We start from the raw sequence: 20345 nt of genomic DNA, 5'->3' as shown, positions 1-20345 counted from the left end.
CCTTATTCTGGAACTTGTTCTACAGCTGAATGCTGAGGTCAACAGACCATGTTTCTAAGGTAACAAGGAACTTGCTCTATGACTCTTTCTCTAGTTTTTACACCTTCACGATCTATGGCGAGATGGTATTGACTTTTAGGTAGGGAAGACTATGATTAATTAGTAATAAAGTTAGGAGCAAGTACCCTCTCCTACAGTTTTATAATATATATATTATGATTTAGTAATCCAACTCCATCAATTCATCACAACTACCACCTATACATTCCATATACTGAGAAGTAAAACATCACTGTGATTTTATGGTTAGGACCCATCCACTTGTGTTAACACTACCCACATTCATTTTTTAAAGTGTCTCAACTGTATCACGGCTTTCCTTGAAAGTCCAAAAATAATAACTGACTAAATGTTTACTGCATTAATGGGCAGATGAATGGAGAAATTGTGCATGCTTTCGTTATAAAGTAGAGGTTTCAAAATAAACTATTGTATATGCTCAGACTAAGTTAAAAGAAAGCTTACCACCAACAGGAGACATGTTCACATAGTTGTTCTGTGTTTTTGTCATTTTGACTGATAGGGAAAATATACATTCCTTGAAGTTGAGCTGAAGAGAAAAACTGAATGGTGTCATGGCCTGGTTTAGTTTGTGGATAAAATTAGAGCATATTGTTTATCATGTAATGGTTTTAGGCAGGAACAGTGGCTTTGGTATGTTTTTTAGAATGGTCAAGGACTTTCTCCTAAGCTGTTTTACAATACCCAATCGTATCTGCAGGCTGCAGTTGGTCATCTGTCATCCTCCTTTCTCAGATGGATACTATACATACAGAGGTAATTGGCCTTGTGCAAAGCTACAAAACTAGTCCCCAGATGAACCAGAAATAATCTTTCACATTGTTCTTTTCTATACACAATGCATGTTTCTTTAGTCAGCATGCTTTCCCTCTTGTAAGTAACTATTCCTTGAGCAGAACCTCGAATGGTTCAGGTGCAGTCCAGTGCTAGCTGAGGTGTACATGTATTGTTATTTATTTTCCTTTATAGTCACCTGGCACTCTCCTGAGAAGAGGAGCCCAAGGGAGAGCATTAATTTATGTAGCAGTAGCTTCTTAGGTTAAAGCAAATAAGGCTACCAAGATTCAACTGCGAGCCAGTGGTTTCTACTTCCACCAACAAACCAGCGATGCTTTTGTGTGGTTCTGTAGCCCAGGCTGCCCTTAGATACTCAAGCCATTCCCACGAAAGCCAGTGAGAACCACACACAGCGTGAGTAGGCACAGACTATTTCTATATTTATAGATGTTTCAGTTTCCCAAAATGGGAAGTACTTTGACTGGCAGCAGATACAGGTCTGCTCACAGCTAGAATAAAAATAATAGAACTCCGATTTCCACATAGATATTGCTCCACAGGCAGTTTAAACACTAAGTTTTAAAATCTGAGGACAGGCCTCGTGTAGTTTCTTCAGTGACACGGAAATTAGTTTGGCTTACTGGGTCACGAAAAAGGATATTTTGGGATCTGTTTCCCTCCATACCCTTGTTCCACATTCTTTGCATTCCTAGCCACCCCTGAAGAACCTACCTCTGTATCAACAATGGGAATTCATGCAAGCTTCAGGAAAGAGTTCTAAAGAAATGAAGGTGGTGAACCTTTCAAACTGTAGCTACCACACCACTAAGAACACCTGAGACCCAAACCTTGAAGACTTCAGGCTAACTCTAAGGAAAGCCAGCCACATTAATTTTTTTTAGAGTCTGAAATCACAGTATTTGATGCCTAATTCTAAAGAAAGGTTTTTGTATTCAATGAATGGACTGATTCTTAACCCACCCACCCTCCCCCATCTTACTTCTCTCCTCCTGCTTCTCTCCCCCTTTTCTCTTTTCTTCCCCTTCCTTTCTCTTTCTCCCTCCCTACTACTATTTCTCTCCCTCCTTCCTTCTTTTCCTTTCTCTCTTCCTCCCACCCTCTCTCCCTTCCCCCTTGTTTCCTCCCTTTCTCTCTCTCTCTCTCTCTCTCTCTCTCTCTCTCTCTCTCTCTCTCTCTTTCTTCCTTCCTTTCTTTCTTTCTTCTATTTTTTTCAGAAGTGGCATAAAAACAGAGGTTTCTGTAGATGGTTAAGCATGCTACCTCTGAGTAACTCCACCCTAAAGCCATACTTTTAACGTATAAAGTAATTGTCATTTCTTTTAAAATATGTTGGAACTAATACACCCAACTGACTCTATTTTCAATATTCTTCCATTCTGTCATACCTAGAATTACTAATATAACTTTTTTTATTTGAAAGCATTTTAAACCTTTCCTCTTCCCCTCTCTGCCACCAAGAGGATCTCCAGTTTCCTAAGCTGAGGGAGATGACTGAGTAACAAGTGACACTGAGAAGCAGCTCCTGGAGACAATGTGCTCTGTAATCATCCATGAGCCACTGGGTCTTGCCATGTGTTTAATGGGTTAAGGATGGAGTCAAGAGTCTGTAACAACAATCTCTAATTGTAAAAAGGAAAATGGCCTTCTAAAAGCTCCAGGATGCCTCCCTTGTTTCTTTCAGTAAGTAATGGCACAACTGTTCTGAGTATTCGTCTTCAGTTTTATTTTGTTTAATTCAGTCTGTCATTAGAAAGGCTACGAGCTCTAGGCCTGATGATTACTCTCAGCGGGAGGAGGCTGTGCCTCTACAGACTTGTGTTCTAGACAAGCGCTCCTTTATACAATGAAGAGGCCTGCCATCCTAAATGAAAGGCTCTTTAAAGAGCAGTAAGGGGCTCTTTTAAGCAGACTGCTACCATGTGCTTGTAACCCTCCAGCACAACTTGCGACCAAGAGACAGCAGTGTGTTCTGTTGCAAAGGAAACCATTGTCCTCCTTAGCCTCCAGCAAACTGAGCCATGTTTCAGTGAAATACGGGAGCATTTCCACAGGATGTGTAAGCAGTGGCCCTTAACTTTCTCAACACAATAAACCTGTTAAAATGAGGGCCCAGAGAATAGAGTACTATCAGGCCTTTACCCTAAGTCAACATACACGATTCCTAAACAAAAATTTAAATCTTGTGCATTGCATGGCATTTTGAGGGTAGACAATAAATAGGAGATTAGATCACAAACAAGGGAGTGTCCATTGAAGAATTTGAGCTTTAAGGTTGTTTCTGTGGATTTCTGATACATTTAACTGTGTAAGGACCAGGGAGTCCAGTGTCAGTCACTAAGTTTGTCTGGGTTTAAGAGTGGCCCTTGCAAAATCTGGTAATGCTTTACATTCTAAAAGAGAAATCTATCCTGAAACATTTTGAACAAACTTGTATGGGCTGTTCAGAGCTGATTGGTTTCTTAAAGAGCTCACGTCTCTTGTAAGTACAATCTCTGTAGTGGTTCCAGGATGCTTTTCCACCTCTTCATCTACTAAAGATACTAATTTCACGTGAAGAAGAATCAGTTAAGACAGATTAGTGTCGGGAGGGCCAAAGCATGTTTACTAGTTCAACACAGTCAAAATATACCTAAGTTAAAGGTCAAAGAATCCTACATTCCCTGCTGAGCTAACTCAGGAAGCACATTTGTCTACGCTTTCCTGTCATAACAGGAAGAGAGTAACTTCTTCCTTCCCACAGTGGCTTCAGTTTTACCTCCCAACTCCAATATTTTCTCCCTCAGGGCCTTCCAAATCAATCCTTGCAAGACAGAAGGCAGGAGGCTGCCTCAGCTGTAGTTTCCAAACACTTACATTTGTTGAAATGTTATTTAAATGTTAGTGATTTCTTAAGCTAAACTGTTCCAATTTAAAATTAAAAGTCAAATTTCCAAACATCTAAATTGGTTTCTCTTATTCCCATTAATGGTCTAACATATTTCAAGAGAAATACAAATACACACTGCAAATGGGGAAATTTTTAATCCTCCATTTAATTATATTATTTATTTTATTTTTTATTTTAGCTAATATTTTTGGAAAAAATATAGCTTCTAAATGCTTTTCAAAAAGTATAATGGGTTATAAACTTTAGAAAAATGCTTTCACCATAAGTTTGAAAGTATTCCATCTTAAATAAGAATAACTTAAATGCTAAAGGGAGTTTTGACTGCAAAGGGCAAGGCTTTGAAAACATTTACTGGTGTTTCTTATATTCAGAGTATGGAAAACTTTTTTACTTTATGTGGTCTACTCGTAATGCTCATATCCCCACTGCTGGTCCTCGATAAAGCGACCTCTCATCGGATGTGCGCTTGTGCACTTGAAGGGAGAAATGTTGTGAGCATGTGTTCAAAGAGACAAACAGGGCAATTTTCTGTCAGCTCTCTACAAAAAAATGTTGAAAGTTTTAAGGCACAGGTAAATATTCTTACAACCTTTTAGGTTGTTTATCTCTGAATAGGAATTGTGTCAAAATCATAAATTAGAACAGAGCCAGAAAACAAAAACAAAAACAAAAACAACCTAAGCATGTAGAGAAGGCACTTATTTCTTAAATGAAGATCACTTAGCCCTTTCCATGAGAGAATTTCAACCTCTTTTGGATTTTCTATCAAAGGAAACCTAATGAATGTGTTTAACAGTTGGGGCAATCCTTCTCTGACTATAGGGAGCAGATCTAGCTGACATACTATAAAAAAAAAACACACCCAAAAGGGATAAATATGTGTGTGCTGTGTGTTAACTCTATGATTCAGAGACCACTTGTCAACAATTTTCTAATTGCTAAAACAAAATGAACTAACCTGGCATCCCTTTAATCACACACGGGCACCCTGACAACTCCTTGCTACTTTTTTCTCTTTATTAAAATAATTTCCAAAGTAAAACAAATACCAGTTTTCCCTGCTTCTGCTTTTCTTTGCTAATCTCTTTAATAAAAAATAATCTCAAATCTAATTAAAGACTGTTTCCATCATGATTTTAAGATTAGTTAGGAAAAGAATGAGGATGCTAGGGGAACTATCCATTAGATATTCCCAGCATGCATCAGTGTAGCCTTGCATCAACTCTGAGCAATACCTGCTTTAACAACACCATGATGCTCCCATATTTCATTTATATAAAATAACCTGGACATAATTTTTATACAAGTTCAGGGAAAATTGTAATCTGTTAAAATACGTTATTTAGGAAAATGGTAAAATGACCAACATTGCAAGGTTATTTTCAAACTTACTTTGACCGAGACAGAAAACTCAGCATTTTTTTTTTTCATTGAACCTCCTACTCACAAGATCTGCAGCAGGGTCAAGATTCCTTCATCATAGAAGGGTAGTTCAGTGGTACTGCCTCAGCTAAAACTGGGAGTATGAAAATCCTGTTTCTGGTGATGTGGAAGCAAAGGATGTGCCCTTGACAATGGGACTGTAGAACTCTGTTCTCCATGGCAGATGACAGAATTCACCAACAGCTTATTTTATCAAAGCATGGAATTTGCATTTCTCAACTCTAGTTTTCTACATCTGAAGACTGAATTGGTCACAACTTCATCAAACTTTATTTAAGTCATTAGATGTAATCTCCAAATTTAGAATTGTAACCAGGCCTTTTTTATTTGTTCAAATTCTGGATACCATCTTGAAGGGAAGTTGCACTAAAAATACCTGTGAAACTTGAGCTAAAATGTAAAGAACTGAATGTAGGTAAAAGGAAGCCTGTTTGAGTCATCTGAGGGAACTGTAATAGTCGTTTATTCTTTAGTTCAGCACAAAATATATCAGATTTAGCTGATAAAAAAGTCAGTGTGTACAAACTCTTAGCGATGATATCCACAGTGTGATATCCACAGTGAACACATTTCTGCGGACCTTCCCTTAGTTGCTCCATACAAAGAAACAACTAATAGCCCAAGAAGAGGGAATGTTAGAAAATTTAATTGCCATGAACTCTGAATTATTTTAATTTGTAAGAGGATTCCTTTGACTTACTAAAAGAGGAATTGTTTCTGGTTGTCTTTAGTTTGTGTTCAAGTTATTGCACTGATAACTATGTAGAACTTTCTTTGCTGGCAACTATCATATTGCCAAATCTGAAGGAAGAAAAGAAAAACTACACGCACATATGTGTGTGTGTGTGTGTGTGTGTGTGTGTGTGTGTGTGTGTGTAGGTGTAGGTATAGGAATAGGTATATGTGCTGTTTTAGGCCCTAGATCCTAAATTACTATCTGCAAATATTTCCCCCTTGTAGTTATTCATTTATTAAGATGTCTTTTAGTAACAAATTAAATGAATATACAGGAATTTAATTACGTTAGTCCTTTCAAAGTGGAGAAAAAGAAAAACTCAGTACAAACATCTAAGCAAATAAGTTTAGGATTACTTAGCATTCTGACTCTGTGTGTGTGTGTGTGTGTGTGTATTCCTTGATGGAACAGACTTCTAATTATATTTTGTTTATAAAAAATGAATCATATAATCAATTACAAGTCCAATTGTTTCAAGCACTAACTGAAGAATGTGTAACATATGAAGAAGGCCAATATTCTGTGATTACCTAATAATTAAGGGTCAAGGATAAACAAGAAAACAAGAAGATGGAGAAATTAGAGATTAAAATAATGGTTACCATAAGCCTGGAGGTAGAAATGATAAAATGGCAAAAGTATTTTAAAAAGAATTTGGTCAGTAACACACATTTGAAAGTCATCCCACCTGCCCAGGATCTAGGACACTCTTTTCACCGCCCTTGTTGTAAGGTGTGCATTGCACATGTGTTGTGTGCTCTTCCTTCCCTGTCCACAGGCCATCCTCTCTGCAGCAGCACTGCTCTGGATGATTCTCTAGCTGGTTCTCAGTAATATTACTACATGTAGAGCTGGAACTAGAAACAGGTTTGTGTATCTCAAAAGGGTGAACTCTTATTCAGTGTCTCTTACGGGACCCAATATGAAATGACTGGAAAAGGAGATGAAGTACATTCTTGGTCTTTTAGCCATTAAATTATGTGAGATGCAGCATGGCATCATTGAAAGAAGCATGTTTTGGTTTTGAAAATGAGGAATTTGAGACTAGATCTTTGGCATTTTCTGTCCTTTGCTGTAAAATCTTGACCAGTTATTCTGAACTGAAGCGGACTCTGAAAGCATTTTAAGATGTTGTTTAACACAATGTGGAGTCCCTTATAACCCTAAAGTCACACACCAGGCTCAAGTCCCATGAAGTGTGAACTGAATCCTCAGCCAAGCTGGTTTCTGTCTCAAGCCTTAGAAATTCTGTTTCCTCTAGAATGCTGTAGTTCCCATATTTGCACCTGCTTGGAGAGGCCATTCTCAAAGCCTGGGTGGTAAATACAGCACCCCTGGCTGCTCTTTCATAGTTCTTTGATAGTTTCATTCTCAGACCATAAATGACATTTTTGTTCTGTATCTCCATAGTTCCTGTCTATTTTAGTCCACCAGAGGTCTATAAACTATGGTGCACCAGACAATTGTACCTCATGTTTGTTTTGCCAGTAAAGCTTTCTTACTGAGTATAGACACGTATCTAATGTTTCTGGCTGCATTCAGAGAACCTAGGAAGAGCTCCACGGTTGAGGCAGAGACAGCATAACTCATAATGCAAACAGAATCTCCTACCTGGTTGTTTACAGAACACTTTGCTCATCTCTAAATGAGACTGTTATTCACTAGTGAGTATTTTCTTTTGGGTAGGGTGCAGTCCAATAATACTTATTGATTTAATAAATAAATAACCTCCAGCTATAAAATAGAATCCTATTTTAAAGATTAAATGGAACAATTTACATGTCGTCATTGGAAAATGGTTGGTAATGACTTTCATCAAGCTATCTGAGTGCATCTGTAAGATAAACCGACAATTCATGAGTTTTTTGTTGTACATATTAACTTAAACTTAATGAAGGCTAAGAAATTGGTTTTGTAAAATTAGAAACTGAAAAAAATGTAAAGTAAAAAAAAGATGTGAATATTTTTATCCTTGTTACACTATTTTATGTTTCTAACTTGAAGCTTTAGCCATTGTCTCCTTGTTATAAAGGAGATAATGAAGGTAGAACTGAGTGTAAACCACTGTTCTGTCTTTTGATGAGTTATCTTTCGGAAGCACAATGTATTAATAAGTTCTGTGGTATTTGGGAGCTCACTTTGAGTTAGCATTTCTTTTTCTGCACAAGCCCATATTATTCTGTATGTGGCCAAATACACAAATGCATAGGCAGAAAAAACGGTGTTCACTGCTTTCAAGAAGAAACAGCAGTGAGCCTCTGTGTGAGGTCCTACTAGGCCACCCCAGTGGAGCAGCTTCAGAAGGAGCTAAGCTGCTGACATTCTTCTTTTCAACATGTGAACACGTCCTTTAAAGGATGCCCAGGTTAGGAGCGCCTCCACACACTCGCTGGTTTTGATTAGGAGAGGTGATCTATATACTTCATGCTCTTTTCCAAGTGGTTCTTTGGATCATTGGCACAGAACATGAGAGGTGAGCAAGACAAACATTATCATCAATGACAGCTATTTAAAACTGTCAATAGTCATCTTAGACAGCCACTGAAACACAGCTTAAACCACGGCAAGATTATTGTTATTAATTTTCTTCAACGGTATTGAATTAAAAGGCCTATTGTGCACACAGACTGAGAAGAATAATAAATTGACTCTATATCCTATATAATAAAATGAAGGAAATCATCCTTACTACTTTTTAAAAGGTCAAAGTAAGCTGAATTTAGATGCTTTTTCCACTTCTTAAAATTACTGTGACTTTTAATATTGGTAAGAGTATCTGCAAGCATAGATCAAGACAACTACATGTAAACATTTAAACTTGCTCTCTCCAGAGTACAATGTGACAACTCTTGTATCTCTATAGATGCTTTGTTTCCTTAAAAAGCACAGTAAAAGTGCACATAATTCAACCCCCACAATTTTCTCCTGTCTTTATAATTTAAAAAGATACAATAAATCTCATAAAGATAAAAAATAGATCATATTAGTAATAAATTACAAACATCAATTCAAGTGGTTTTTTTTACCTTAACCCAAAGAGATTGTGTTTCAAATAAAAACGTCCCTATGGTCAATAGTATATCATGTTCAATATTTCAGTCTTAATTTCATATTCCAGCTATAAATGAATGAAAATAGGGGAATCTCTCATGAATTTTATATTTTTCATCATTTAACTCAAAATTAAGCTCAGAACAATTCAAGTCCTATGGACCTTAAAAGATACACGTGTTTCTGAAAACATGTGATCTTAACAAAAAACAAAAAGCAGGCAAATCTTCTTAGTTCTTAGAAACTCACCACCTTTTTGTAAAGAGCCATCAGTAAACACAATGAAATAAAAAGTGATTCCTCTTCATTCTAATTTATGAGTATAAAAAAACATTGTATTTTAAATGGAATCTCTTTTCATGTCACAGAAGGGTAAACAGGGACCAAATGGGAGGTGATTGTCTTTATTTGGATACTTAGAGTGTGGGGAGCCATTTCCAAGGCTATATTTAATATTCTGGACCACAAATGGGTTGGGGGCAGGGCCCTGTCCTCTCTTAGGACCAAGGAGTAGGTTCCTTTGTCTGTGTTCTACTGTGTGTAACCAGGTAGGCTATAATTCCTCTCAAGGATCTTCACCTGACATTCAACAGAAGGATTTGTCTAAACCTTCCAGCCACCCTCACATGACCAACTAGTCTTCCCAGAATAAGGACAGTGACTCAGACTGGAGGCAGTCATGATGCATAGGTCCATAACGCAGGCCTGAGCATTTGATATTTGAAGTCTTCAAAACTGGTTGTGTCTTACAGACATTATCACTGGGTTTGTAGAAAAGAAAAGATAGTACCATGTTTATAAAATTCAGGAATTAGAAAAAAAAAACACGTGTCAACAGGAAGTTCTTGTTTCTATGATTTACGCATCTACTATCTCATGCGAACATTTTGCTGCTGTTGTTAGAAGAGTCTGGAAATGTTTGGCTTTACTTCAAATTCTCCTTTGTGATGAGAAGAAAGCCGGCCACTTCTCAGAGAGAGGATATTTAAGCTATATTATGTACTTATAAATGGATGGCCACAAAAGGCCCACTTCCCATGCATGCAAGCCTATCTTTGTCTGATGATGCGAGCAGTGTAGCAATTCTACGCTTATTAACTCCTAATTATTAAGCTTTTCATGTCATACAAATACAGCTTAAAAGTCTTGAGGCAGTGAAAAGTGAACAATCATGAATCTTTAAAACGTATTTCTAACAGTTAAAGTTCTATTCCCTGCGTTGTCCCAAAGAGATGAAAATCAACAGTTAAACCAGATACATTGAGTGTACAGAGTATAACATGTTTTTAGTAGCTTGAGTATATGTGTGGAAAGGACAAGAAGGGAAATCTCCACACTCACCTGCCTGTTACGCTCATCCATAATCCTCGTGATCTGAATCTTTTTTCTCCCCATAGTCCCCGTGTTTCTTCTCTCTCTCGTCCCTGAAATTATGTATTTTTTCCTTCCTTTTCTTTCTCTTTCCTGTTTCCTTCAAACAAGTTTCCTTCTTCAGCACGTGCACAGCTCAGTTCCCAAATCCCTGCATTCGTTCCTGCTGAACAGAAATGAAAAGTTAAACAATTCTTCCTCAGCAAGCCACCTTCCTAGGTTCATCAGGGAAATAAACTTCACAAAACAATAAAATGAATAAAAATAACTCTTTTTAAAAGCATACGACACATCACACTCTGGAGCATGCCGCACAGGATGGTTTGCTTTTATAATTAAAATAACCTTATAAGTAATTTAAGAAGTCATTTAAATGATGAAAACTGTGTTTTAAAACCCAACACTTGAAATGAACTGTATTTTTGTAAAGAGCTTCTTAATATGTTTTAATGAAATTAGGTGACAATTTTCACCCTTCTGTTATGAAAAATTACCCAAATCAGAGAGTTAATGAACCTTTATGTACCTGGGTATGCTAAGTAGGGCATCTAATTCATTTCTGAATGGAAAACAATCTCGTGTTTTGACAGCAGAGGTGATAACGCCCCTAGTTATGCAAATAAGGTGGACGATTATGAAAGTGCTCTTTGATATATGTAAATGTCAACTAATTTAAACCTAAATCCTTTAATCTTATTTTAAGAAGATCACTGCCAGGAGAACACAGGAAAAGTACTATGGGGTGTTTCATCTTATGTTCAAGCCTCAGTTAGCAGTGAGAGCATTTCCTCCTGGAAGCTCTTAAACTGTCCATTAAAACAATCCTCAAAATGATGGTCACCGAGAAGAATTAAGTGGTGTAAAAAACGAAGGTTATTATCTCATTTGTAACTATATACTTTTTAATAATAGACCACAGCCCTCTAAATTTAAATGTTTAAAAGAGACGTATCATATCTCCTTAGGGAGTCAGACACAAAATTACAGAACCTTGATATTATATACCAGAGAGCTCTAGGTCATGAATTAAAATTAAAATAATGATTATCAATTACATGGCAAACCCATAGAGCACAGAATATTAAAAGTCTATATTTTACTCTGTTTAAAATTATATCTAAAAATATTTGCACATAATGAAAGTGAATTGCTATGAATTGGAAGTTAACTAGGTAGGAAGCTTTCTACATGCTTGTTTCATTTGCAGGCAGCTGCTTCAATTATTTTGTCTCCTCTTATGCCAGAGGATATAACTACTTTACACACTGCTCAGAATTTCCCTGTTGACTCTAGTTAGTCTCTGACAGTGGACCTGAAAAATTCCCACATGTATTATGTAACGCTAAGCCACTGTCCTGACTACTTAATAGATTATTTGGCTCGAGTTCAAGGTTCTTGGAACAGAAAAGGCTGTTAGGTACTTGGTCTGATTCTCAGCTGCCTTTCAATTTCTTTATTCTTTGTCACCTTGGGTAAATTTTTTAAAATGTAAGTTTAGGTAATTATCTAATTGCAGAGGCTATTATGATATAATTAGTTCTGGTGGATTAAGCACTGCTTAATCACTTAGACTGTCCACTCTCCTTTACCCAATGCCCTTCTCCTAAACTGCAGCTCAGTTTGGCCTCACAGCATACACATGTGAGTTACACCATGATTACACTGTGCTTGTCAAAGATTAGGACCCCAGCCCTGATTTTCAATGTTTGCAGCAGTCTCAAAAGTTTTAAGTTCTATGAACAACACACACACACAGACTAAGTCAAACTCTCACAACCCAAAGACACTACTACAAGACACCAAGATCACATAGATAAAGAATTTGCAAAGCACAATTCAGCATTGTTAGATAGCCCACCCATTTAGTCTTAGAAATGGTCTTAAACAGCATAGGAGTGGGATCTTTTCTGTATTTCCTTTAGTCTTACCCAAGAAGCAAGCAGCAGCCCAGAATGGTATTTCCCGTGCATGTGCAAGACCCCAATGAGACAAGAAGGCTTTCTCCACCACCGAAAAAAAAAAAAAACAATCCACGAATCTCAAGTCAATGCATACAGGGGCATCTCCCCTTCCTTTCTCTTAGCTGAGGCCAGTGGCACTATCGGCTTACCGGACTATGTCTGCCTAAGCGCTTACTCGCTTTAGGTGGAAGGTCAGGGTGAACAGATTAGAGCATAGTGGCTCAGCAGTGGGGAGGTCACTGTCTGCAGACCTTGATTCCAAATACATGTAACAAAGCAAGTAGGGAGACACCCCTGAAGAAGAGTAGCCTTAGAGACCAAGAGCTTCTGAAAGCAAAAGAGCCCTTCCACACCACCCTCTGGCATTTCTGAACTTTGAAATAGGACACTGTGTTTAGAAGAAGCCAAGGAAAGTTTTTTTTTTTGTCTTCTTAAAACACAATGTAGAAAATTTTTTAGAATTATATATGCAAATATATTAGCATGCTTGTATGTGCAAATATGCACACACACACATGAAATGATCGCTGAAAATGTCACTAAAAATAGTCTCCTTTTAAAATATGACGAGGCAGTGGGGAGAGATGGAAATTTAAACCTAATTCGACTTTTATTTTGTTTTCCGCATAAGGACAATGCGCAATTCAGTAACTGAAGTGTTGCTTTCTGAACATTCATAAAATGTAGAATTGTATAAAGTCCACACAAATAGAACAGCAACAGATCAATGATGTCCTCACATTTCAAAGCCATCAGGAAAAATTCAAAGAATTAGGAAGGTCATCACCAGTGTGTAACTTTTGCTTAATTTCTACTTTTTAGTATAAATGTTTATTAACCTAATTTTTATACATAAACTCTACTGTAAGGTTTCTTTCAAGTATTTATTTTCAGGAGGGATAGAGAAAGATTATTATTACTGTAGTAACCTATTCGGTGGTTTCGCAGGTATCTGAAAAAAAGATTATTAGTAATTAAACTACATATAGTAGAATTCAGTCACACTGAGAACTTTCATTCTGTATAATCAACCACAGGCTTCGTCTGGACACTACAGTTCTCACATGAAGGAGCCATTCTTGGGAAATGACAGTTACATGTAAACCATCAGAACTTTGAACAAGAAGGAAAGAAAAAGAACACTGTATGGAGTTACAGTCGTCTGCACTTTTTCTTCCTTTGCCAACTTAAATAAAAAAGTAAAGTCAGTCTGCTTACTAAAAGGGGAACTTCAGTATGGCAGGCTTCTGTTCACTTTGAGTTTGGCATAAGCCGACAGACGAAGGCAAAGTGTTCTGAGACCTGCTCAGAAAAGAATGTCTTCTGGACAGCTAAAGATCATTCTCCTGCAGGGTCCCTCATTTACAAACAAGCTAGTTTGATTGACACACACCTCCCCCTCCCTTCCTCCTCTCACTCTTTCTTGCCCTCTTCCTCCCTCTTTCCCTTCAGCAAATCCCTCCCAGTAACAGAGAAGAATCTTGACAGAATGGCAGGAAACACGCACAGACTGGCCAGGGAAGGATGTGATGTCAGCAACCGCGAACAATAAAAGGTGTAAAGGTGCTTCCTTCCCTAAACTGCTCCACAAGTGTAAAATGGGAACCAAAACTCTCCACTTCCTTCTCCGAGCAGAGCAGGCTGAGTGTGCCCTGCAGCACCCCACACACAGGCCTTGGAGTGCTGGTTCAGATAAAGGACAGTGAGGGAAAAGGCACATGGGGGGCACACAAGTTCTAATTTCTGTCTTTCAAACACCTGAGAAAAAGCTGTTCTGATTCTGGGTTAATGTTTTGTTATAATCACCTTAAGATATAAATATGAGAAAATAAACAGATAGAATGGACTTGGGTGAAGTGAAAGATATCCTTATCATCTATCATGCCTTACCCCAAATCACATTTTCGAGTAAATGGCACCACATATTTTGAATTTACTATTTGCAGCAAATTATATCTGTACAAAGAGAACACGTGAATTATAACTTCTGGGAGAGAATTTAATCATGGCAGCAGTAAACAAATGTTTGTTAGTAATATACATTGATTACTTATTTCAACTCATGTTGCAAAGGAATGAGCAGGTAGTGAGAAAATAATTCTTGTTATTGGGGCTCTTGGATTCCTCAAAAAATTCAATTATAAATCAAAGTAACTAGCTCAAACTTTCAGTAGATGGTGAAAGCATTTTCATCTCCTCACTGGCGCTTGGGTCCTCTCACATGGCAATGGCAGTCTACCCTAAGGTTTCTGTAGGAAGAAAACCACATAGCAACTGGGTCTGAGTCATCTACAAAGTTCATTCGTCTTCCCACAACACTTTGATTTAGAAATTAAACATAACCTTCAGTTACATGTTTTGATCATAGAGTGAGACTCCCATGCCACATTAAAAGATGTGGGAAGAAATTAATATTCTCTGCTGCTAAAATTACCTTTGCGAGGCATGTATTTTGTTTGAATGAGTACAGTGCAGTCACTTAAATAAAAACAGCTCAAGGAGGCTAAAGCATTAGAATATGCAATGTCAATCTTCAAGGAAAGAATTCTTTCTTTTATTCAGATTGGCAAATAATGTTTCCTGTGGTTCACATTTACATCACCGTGAGCATCCTCAGAAAAGCTTGTTTTGTAAAACTCAAGACTGAAAATTAGGCACACTGTATTACCCACGAAACAGTATTATTAAATAAATGAAAGCCCCTTGTACAGTAAGAGGCCAAAGTGATATATGCCTTGTCTCTGAAAGCCTGTGCTTGTCACTGATTCAAGAGCTTCAGCGATTCAGTGATTCACTACCATTTCAAGGGAAAGCTTTGCTCATCATTTGCACTTAGATACATTAAACTTTCTACTTTATGGTTTGTTTGAAAGACATATGAGGCGTGCAATTATGCTTTGGTTAAAAAGAACTAGCAGAACATACCTATTTTCCCTTAAGAGGTTCAAATGAAATAACCCAATTATTATTCTTAGCGATGCTTGACTGTGTGATGAGAAATAGTTCTCTGGTCCTGAAAATCACTCAATTTTTCTCTAAGTTTATCATATATTTTACAGAATAGAGTGTCGTTGGTTTTAAAGCCACATAGCTGAGGCTTATCTTGAGAGTATAAAAAGGGCTATTCCCTTCCTCTAGAAAAATACCACTGTGACAAACATTTCCCAATTGATTGAATTTACTATCAATAGGTTGAATCCAGAATCACCTTCAAGTCTCAGTACCACAATGTTACACAGGCAAAAAGCAAATAGAATTCCTTAAAAATTCCTACTCCATTGTTCTTCTTCCTACCACAGGGCATTTGCATATGCAATTCCTTCTGTCTGGAATATTCTCTTCCTTCTGTGTGCTCAACTTCTTCCTTCTGTCTCAGTTGTAGTTTCCTAAGGAAGCACTTCCCCTGGACAACTCTCAAAGCACCAAGTCTCTCTCCTTTATAGCACTCACAATGGGAGTGGGAGGGAGGAATCTAATATTATGTCTGTAGTGCCAGGATCTATCCTGGTATCAGGTAAGCAGTGGGACTAATAATTACCAGTTGATTAACTGAACTCTTCTTGTCAAGGTTTGTATTTCTCATCTGAGGTATTTACTGGCCAATTTTAATAATTAATCCTAAGGACTGTTTTCCATATCTTGCTAATACAGAAACAAGTTGGAAACCTTGGTTAATCCTTTATCATGGTGTACAGTGTCTCATGGGTAGAATAAAGATAATTCTGGCAGAAGAGAAAGCTGGATGAGTCTGTGCGTCAGGAAACGGGGTACTTCAGGTAACTGCTGCCTGATGATTAGACCTCTCAAGAGTTTTCATGCCCTAACCTGAAACTGGAAAGATGTTTGCATTTGCAAGATGGTTGGTTACAGCCTCATTACATATAATACCACAGGAAGGGTAGCGTGTAAGGTGGTGTCTGGAATGTGGATACCTACACTTGTATGTTGATTTTCATGTATACGTTACAGAGTAAGGTTAGCAACAATATCATCCCTATATAGACAACATGGAGACCTCACTCACATGGTTAACAATAGCATTAGATGAAGGACCATGTCATACAAATTAAGAACTTTCTCTTAAGTATCAGCCACAGAAGAGCTTCAGGCTGCAAGAGAAGAAATAACCAGGGAAATACATCAATTTCCCAGTGACCACAGCCGTTGGAAACTCTATGTGAATGTTTCTAGTCCTACTTTAGTATCTTTCCCCAAGGAGAAAAGGAAAGGAAATGTATGTCAGAAATATAATAAGAATAAAATGAAGCTCATTTTGAAAACCTTTGCAATTAATTTAATAAGTGGGCCTTAACCTGCCGCTCTCATTCAAATAAATCACTGTATTTACACAACTCCAGAATTTAGGAGCAACATACCTTCAGACAACTGCACAGCTTTACAAATGATTTGACAAACATAAGGAGTCACAGATTCCCTGTCACAGTTATCCATGCCATAGTCTGCCTTGGACATTTTTCCCCCACTGTAGTTAAAACGGCATCCTGCATTCTCCAAGCCAAAATAAACTCCAAATGGTCTAAATATGTCAAAAGCCTCATACTGCTCAATGACATGACAGATTTCATTATTTCCATGTCAGGCTATATAGGTGATGCAGGCCTCTATCACGTCTTTGTTCTCATAAACGCACCCAGCACTTGCCACCACAAGTTTGCGGGGGCCAGTTCGGGCTACTGTAATGTTTCCCATGAAGGTAAAGCTGGTTTGTGTTTAGCACAGAGCTAGTGCCGCTATGGAGCATTACACATTAGGTTCTGCCTTCCAGCTGTAACCTCTCCTAAGCACATGCAGCTGGAGTTTTTGCTGCTGTTACTGAACAAAGCAAGTTAAGCACTGTACTTCCCCAGCAGTAAGACTAAGTAAGACTGTCAGCTTCCAAAGTAAGGTCTGCTCAAAGTGATACACGCTGCTAACGTACGTTTTCATCTTATTAGGGTAAAAGTCAAATTCCAAAGCATATTGTGTTCTTTTAAAAATTACTTTTGTTTTCAAATCTTTAGTATAGTCTATTTAATGCTTAAAATAGAAATATTCTATAAATGTTTTATTCTTGTGAGTTTGTATGTGTTGGGCACATTTTTCAGATTTATTGGTATGCATGTATGTATGTGTGTGTGCGTGTGTGAGTGTTTTTGTGTGTGTGTGTGTGTGTGTGTGTATAGCACTTGAAAGGACACAAGTTAATCTTTTATAAGATGTAGATAAAACAGTGGAGTGCATTTTAAGACACCTGAGTAATCTCACCAGTAAATAGGCAGTAAATAATCAGACATAAATGGTTAACAAGATATTGTAATTGAAGATCATATTCCCTTACATTAAATAATCAAAATTATGTCCTTAAAAATAATTTGCTATTCCTCTTACTTACTTTCTCAAATTGTTCAACACTTAAAGATAACCTTACAAAGGGAAGTCACACTATTCTTCAGTGGACCTTCTTGCTGTTCATTAAGTAAGAAATAATTGGTAAATCATCTGATATTTAAACTGAATGCCACCTATTTTTAATTTGTAATTAAACCTTAGTTATTAAAGTTTACAGTCTAATATGTACAGTTTTCAAACTTCCATAAAGGTCCTGTAAAATATAGATAATATTTGTGGTAATACACATCGCTCAATGTGGAATTTAGTGATTCATCAATTTTTCTCTGTCTCTTCATCTCCTTTACCACGTTCTAATCAGCCTAATTAAGGTCTGGCTCATCTGAAATGCCCGATGACAATTTGTTTAACTATGCCCCACTGTGGTCTTCTATTAAATCTGATCTCCTGACAGCAATCATTAAATGATCCCAACTGGCCCCAATTAAGCCACAAGGCTCCCGGGCTTCACAGCCAAGCCCTCTGCTTCATCGACACATTGTTCTCTACCTTGGTTTATTTTCTTAAAGCCAATTAAGTATGTGTCTTATCACGTGGCACTAAATTTCCCATGTAAGCTGGCTCAGGACAGTATGTGTGGATTGACTTTGCAGTCTCCCTAGTGCAGGGCCACACAGGGCTTGCCAAGCCAACCTCCCTTGGTGTTGATAGCGCTGATGACAAAGACACTTTGAGATTATTTACTTGTTCTATCCACTCACATTCTCAAAAGAATACCCACCTTTATACAAGTCTAACTAATACTAGCCAATTATAGCTTTTCATTTGTATCTGTATTTGGAAGTGGCGGTTGACTCTCTTATTTTTAATCAGTTAAAAGTATTGATTTTTACTTCTTTTCTTTTTTTTTTAAACAATAGCAAACATTTCTGAAGTTAACCTCTCCTACTCCTAATTTCTGCTCTAATTTTTTCACATATGCTCAGTGTAAGCCTTGTAATGATGTTCCCAGGCCTTCCTCTGAGTGCAGGTAGCCTCAGGATTTAGAGCTCATTGGCTGTGTATTACCCCAGGGAAATGGCTGATTAAAAACAGCCTCCTAAGGAGAGCAGTGCCTAGTCACATCTGGCTCTGTTAACATCTGGCTCATCTTATCTAAACTGATGCCTATATGGAAATCGACCTCTGGCTTTGGCTTGGAGAACTGCAGTTCATCTAGAGCCCCCCGTACCTGACACACTGAGGCAGAAAACACTTAAATGAATCCCATACTACTGATGTTTGATGGAGGCACTGAAGACCTTAATCAATTACCTTGACTAATTTCCCACGATTATAGACAAACGAACTGCGTTTTGTATCTGTGCTAATTATAGCTATCACTGATCATCTGTTGGTATTTGATACAAGCTATCTGTCACAGCTCTCAGAGCAGATGGATTAGAACATTTCTGTTCATCTGAATCATACATTAAAAGTTGACACTAGGACAGAGAACTGGAAAGTCTGTTACACATCCTTTATGATGCTCACCTCGGTGAACATGTCTTGTTTTCATTACCTGACTGATAATGTAATATTGAAGAAGAAAAAGAATATAACAAACAACAGAATTCTTAACATTCCAACATATTTGCCAACACCTAGAAAAGCACTCACGTCCGATCTCTTTATAACAGGGAACTCTCTACCTCATCATGCTCTTTGATAACTCTCCTCCCTCAACGAGGAATATTCAAAATGTCTGCTGCAACATGCTGATGATGGAGAGAGTAGTAGTCAGTTTTACAACGGACTGACTTAAAATGTGGAAGAAATGTTCTGAAATCTCAGTAAAGCAAAGCAGACGCTGGGACGTTGTATTATGAAATATTCTTCACTGTATTATAGTAATCTCCAATAAGATTTGATGTTAATTTTAGAGCATGTGTCTGCTAAAAAGGGCAAACCCTGCAACAGATTTAGTACAAAGAAGCTGAAAATATCCTGTGGGGGGAAAAAAAAATCTGTAGCAAAATCAGCCAGCTCCAATCCTGCCATTACTCAGCACTGCAGTGACGTGCGGGTGTTTGTAGTGGTTTGAGGAGCCAGCAGGGGTGGAAACTTGACGTACTCGACTCCAACATGATTGCAATTGAACCTCATCAAAGTAAGAGCTCATAATTTGTCACAGAAAACAGCCAATTAACATATGTTAGAAAAAGGCTTCATAAAGATAATATATGATTAAAGACCCAGCACAGCTGTTGAAACTCAAAACTATGCATTTAAAAAAGAAATCTCAGCCCAAGCTTCCGTATGGTTAAACTGATAATGGCTACTATGATTTTTTTTTCCCAAGTAGAAAAATATAATTACAGTGCTTCTTATAAGTTTGGGGTTGTGGCAAGGGAGAACTGGGTACCGTGGCAGTATTTACCACGCCTTACTCAGTTCTATAAATAGTTGAAGCCCTTGCCAACACTCTGTAGTTACTTTGTTATAGAGCTATTTTAAAACACAGACCTTCATTGTGAGCTAAATGGCCTTCAGGATGCACTTTGTAGTCAGTACATTCCTCTCGGAACTGTATCCTTCCTTTATCTGTGCAAAACTCCAGGACAACCAGACTCTCCGCGCTGCAAAACAAGCCAGGGCTGTGTAGCACACAGATTTAGCACTACAGAAC

The 20345-nt window shown here is 37.7% G+C and overlaps 1 protein-coding gene across 18 annotated transcripts in view; it reads right to left on the bottom strand.

Moving 5' to 3' along the window:
- Mef2c (myocyte enhancer factor 2C) overlaps window positions 1-20345 on the bottom strand; it is a 162293-nt gene that overhangs the window by 80901 nt on the left and 61047 nt on the right. For 12 of the 18 annotated variants that reach the window (XM_076927081.1, XM_076927087.1, XM_076927080.1 and 9 more), the window contains one exon: window positions 10338-10530. In XM_076927081.1, the coding sequence (XP_076783196.1) occupies window positions 10338-10391 (54 nt within the window). In that variant the 5' untranslated portion in view covers window positions 10392-10530. Of the gene's footprint in view, window positions 1-10337; window positions 10534-12295; window positions 12484-20345 lie in introns of those variants that run through there. The other 6 variants (XM_076927084.1, XM_076927082.1, XM_076927083.1 and 3 more) reach the window with 3 other exon arrangements.

Source organism: Arvicanthis niloticus, chromosome 29 (genome assembly GCF_011762505.2).
Source record: "Arvicanthis niloticus isolate mArvNil1 chromosome 29, mArvNil1.pat.X, whole genome shotgun sequence".
Taxonomy (NCBI): Eukaryota; Metazoa; Chordata; class Mammalia; order Rodentia; family Muridae; genus Arvicanthis; species Arvicanthis niloticus.
Note: the sequence above shows the minus strand (reverse complement) of the source record. Positions and strands in the feature narration are given on the sequence as shown.